Source organism: Chinchilla lanigera, unplaced genomic scaffold (assembly GCF_000276665.1).
Source record: "Chinchilla lanigera isolate Chin_1 unplaced genomic scaffold, ChiLan1.0 scaffold00086, whole genome shotgun sequence".
NCBI lineage: Eukaryota > Metazoa > Chordata > Mammalia > Rodentia > Chinchillidae > Chinchilla > Chinchilla lanigera.
In genome coordinates, this window is record NW_004955487.1 from 109,497 (window position 1) to 112,104 (window position 2,608).

General features: G+C 50.0%; 1 protein-coding gene across 1 annotated transcript; it reads right to left on the reverse strand.

The window, feature by feature from the left end:
- Window positions 1-417: 417 nt before the first annotated feature.
- Window positions 418-2,094, reverse strand: LOC102015640 (ubiquitin carboxyl-terminal hydrolase 17-like protein 6). The gene is made up of 2 exons (XM_005404451.1): window positions 2,058-2,094; window positions 418-1,889 (listed from the first exon to the last, which is right to left on the reverse strand). Exons 1-2 carry the CDS (start codon window positions 2,092-2,094, stop codon window positions 418-420), a joined length of 1,509 nt encoding a protein of 502 aa, XP_005404508.1.
- Between the last annotated feature and the right edge of the window lie 514 nt (window positions 2,095-2,608).

The window sequence follows — 2,608 nt, forward strand, 5'->3', positions numbered from 1 at the left end:
CTCAGGGAGATTGCTTGAAAAGACGTGATTTTCCTCGTAGAAATCCTTGCATCACTGTCTACGAAATCCTCCCGTCTTCTCCTCGGATTTCATAGACAGACTTGATCCCCAAATTGCCCTCTCCATGGGCCCTGCTCAATATCATTCACTCTACCAGGGAAGACGACTTTGTCTATGACGACTCCTACAAAGCTTGCATTGCATCTCCCCTCCCCTCTTGGCACTCTCTAAAGGATCCCCACATTTTCCAGTGCAAAGAAAGGAAGCTTTGAGCATCCTGAGCAACTTTCTGGTCGCTGTGCAAAGAAAGCAAGGAAGGGGATTCCTAAAATAACGTTGGCACTCATTGTGCTACTGATTGCAGTCCCACCACATTCTATCCATCAGCTGCACATGTTTGAGAGTGATGTGCAGTATCTAAATCACGAGCACAGTTCTCTTGCCCTGGTTGTTGTTCCTGTTCTTTTTCTTCTTCTTCTTGGTAGCTCTGGCGCTTCCTCCTAGACGAGGTGCTTGGCCCATCGTGGACGACTCGTGACCTGAAATGTTTCTGGCTGCACTGGATGGGCAGAGGTTTTCGTCTCCTGAATGAGTCTCGCTCAGCTCAGCTGTGTATTTTGACCGGTGCATCAGGACTGCATTGGCTGGCAGGCTCCACTCGACTTTCCTAAGGTTCCACTCAGTCTTCGGTTGGTTTTGCTCTTGGAGAAACTTCCACTCATCTAAAGAGCTCTCCTTCACCTGTATTTCGTGGGTCTGCTCTCTGTGGGAGAGCATATCCTCTAAGTGGATATGTTCTCTGTGGGAAGCTACTCGTAGAGCTCTTAGCTTTGCACACATATCCTTGTGCACAGACCCAAGGGTTCCTTCTGCTGACATGCCACTATTGTCTCTTTCCAGGAGAGAAGTCTGGGCATAGAAGAGGACATAGGCATCTTGAGCCAGGACAGCAGTCCTGTCACAGGCAGTTACTTTGTTATCATTCATCTCATACCAGTGTCCATCCCCAGCTTTGACGTAAGAAAAGTAATGTCCGCTGTGACAAGTGCGGCCAGCGTGGACCAGCACAGCATAGAGGGTGTACAAGCCTGGTCCCGTGTTGGGCTCAGACACGTAGGGCTGCATGTCGAGCCACTCAGAATACTGCACACGCTTAGCAATCTTCTCCCCCGTGAAGTCCGAGAAACGTTTTAACAGGAAAACAAGGACCTTGGGGCAAGTGTGTAAAGACAACGTCTTGGAGGCAGGCACCTTTTGGAGACAAACACCACAATGGTAGGCGTTTTCCCCACTGAGTTCCTCGGGCTCTGCGCATTGTGTCAAAGCTTGCTCCACGCTCTCAGCTGCCTGGATATCCAGAGGAATGTCCAGATAAGGGTCGAAGGTGTCCGAAGTGCTTCCACAGTGGAGACACTTGATTTGAGATCTCCAGTAGCCACCGAAGATGTGCTGCATTAAATCCCGGTCTTCAGAGTGAACATCCACCTTCTGCATGGCCTGGACAATGAACGTGAGATACTCATGTGCATCTTCCTGCTTTTCTCTGTGGAAGTCGGCAAGCAGCGCGTGCAGAGGCTGGATCACACGTCCCGGATGACGGAGAGCCCGAGTGATATGGCGTTGCATAACGCACATCATGCAGGTCCTCGCACCAGCACAGCTTGGCCTGTGCTGCAGGGCCAACATGTGGGTGGCCAGAGGCGGCGTGTAGGTCAGGCACTGCAGGGCTGCATTCACATAGCAAGTGTTCCCCATGTTCCGCAGACCAGCTCCAACTCCATAGGGTGTCTTCCAACTCGGCAAAACTTTGTCTGTCCGATCCAGCTCTGTTGCCACAGGAAAACGCTCAGTCTTCTGGCCTGGCTCGGTCCAACTGGACAGCAAGGTTTCTGTGGGAAAATAAGAAACAGTGAAAGTGAGCACGAGTGCAGCTTGACTGAAAACAGGAAACTACACAGCATCGTGGTGACAAAAAGGCAGGCAAAGACCCAACTCAAGGACAAAGTACAGCCTGAGCTCTGTGAGGGCCACAGCCTAAAAGTACTCAAGATTCCCACTAACAGAATGCTCCAAATCATCAAAGGGACCGCACATCCTGATGCAATTTGGGTTCCTCTAAGAGAGGGAAGGAAAGCTCAACATATCGCAATCGATGCAGGGCACACAGCACCAAAAGGGAAGCAAAAAGAAAAGTCACAAGACCCCCTCAGTGGATGTGGAAAGAGCCTTTGACAAAATCCATCCTCCATTTCTGGTCAACATCCTGAGGAAAACACGCACCAGAAAAATGAGTGTCCCCAGACAAACGCCAGTTTGCACCATCCTACTGCCAGCTTTTACTATGACTGACCCCAAAGCCAGCCGCTTCCTCTCTGCGATGAAAACAAGGCAAGTATGTTTGTATCCACAGCGCTAAGCCACACAGCCCTCCAATGCTAGCGCAAGCAGGCAAGAGAAGGGAATACCAGGAATCCGTCTGAGAGAGACAGAAATCAAGGAAAGATTATTTGCAGAGAGTAGCAGCCTTGAAATTCAGGCACTACAAAATTCCACCCAAGCACTCCTACAATTAATAACCACATTCAGCAACACATCACAAGATATGTTG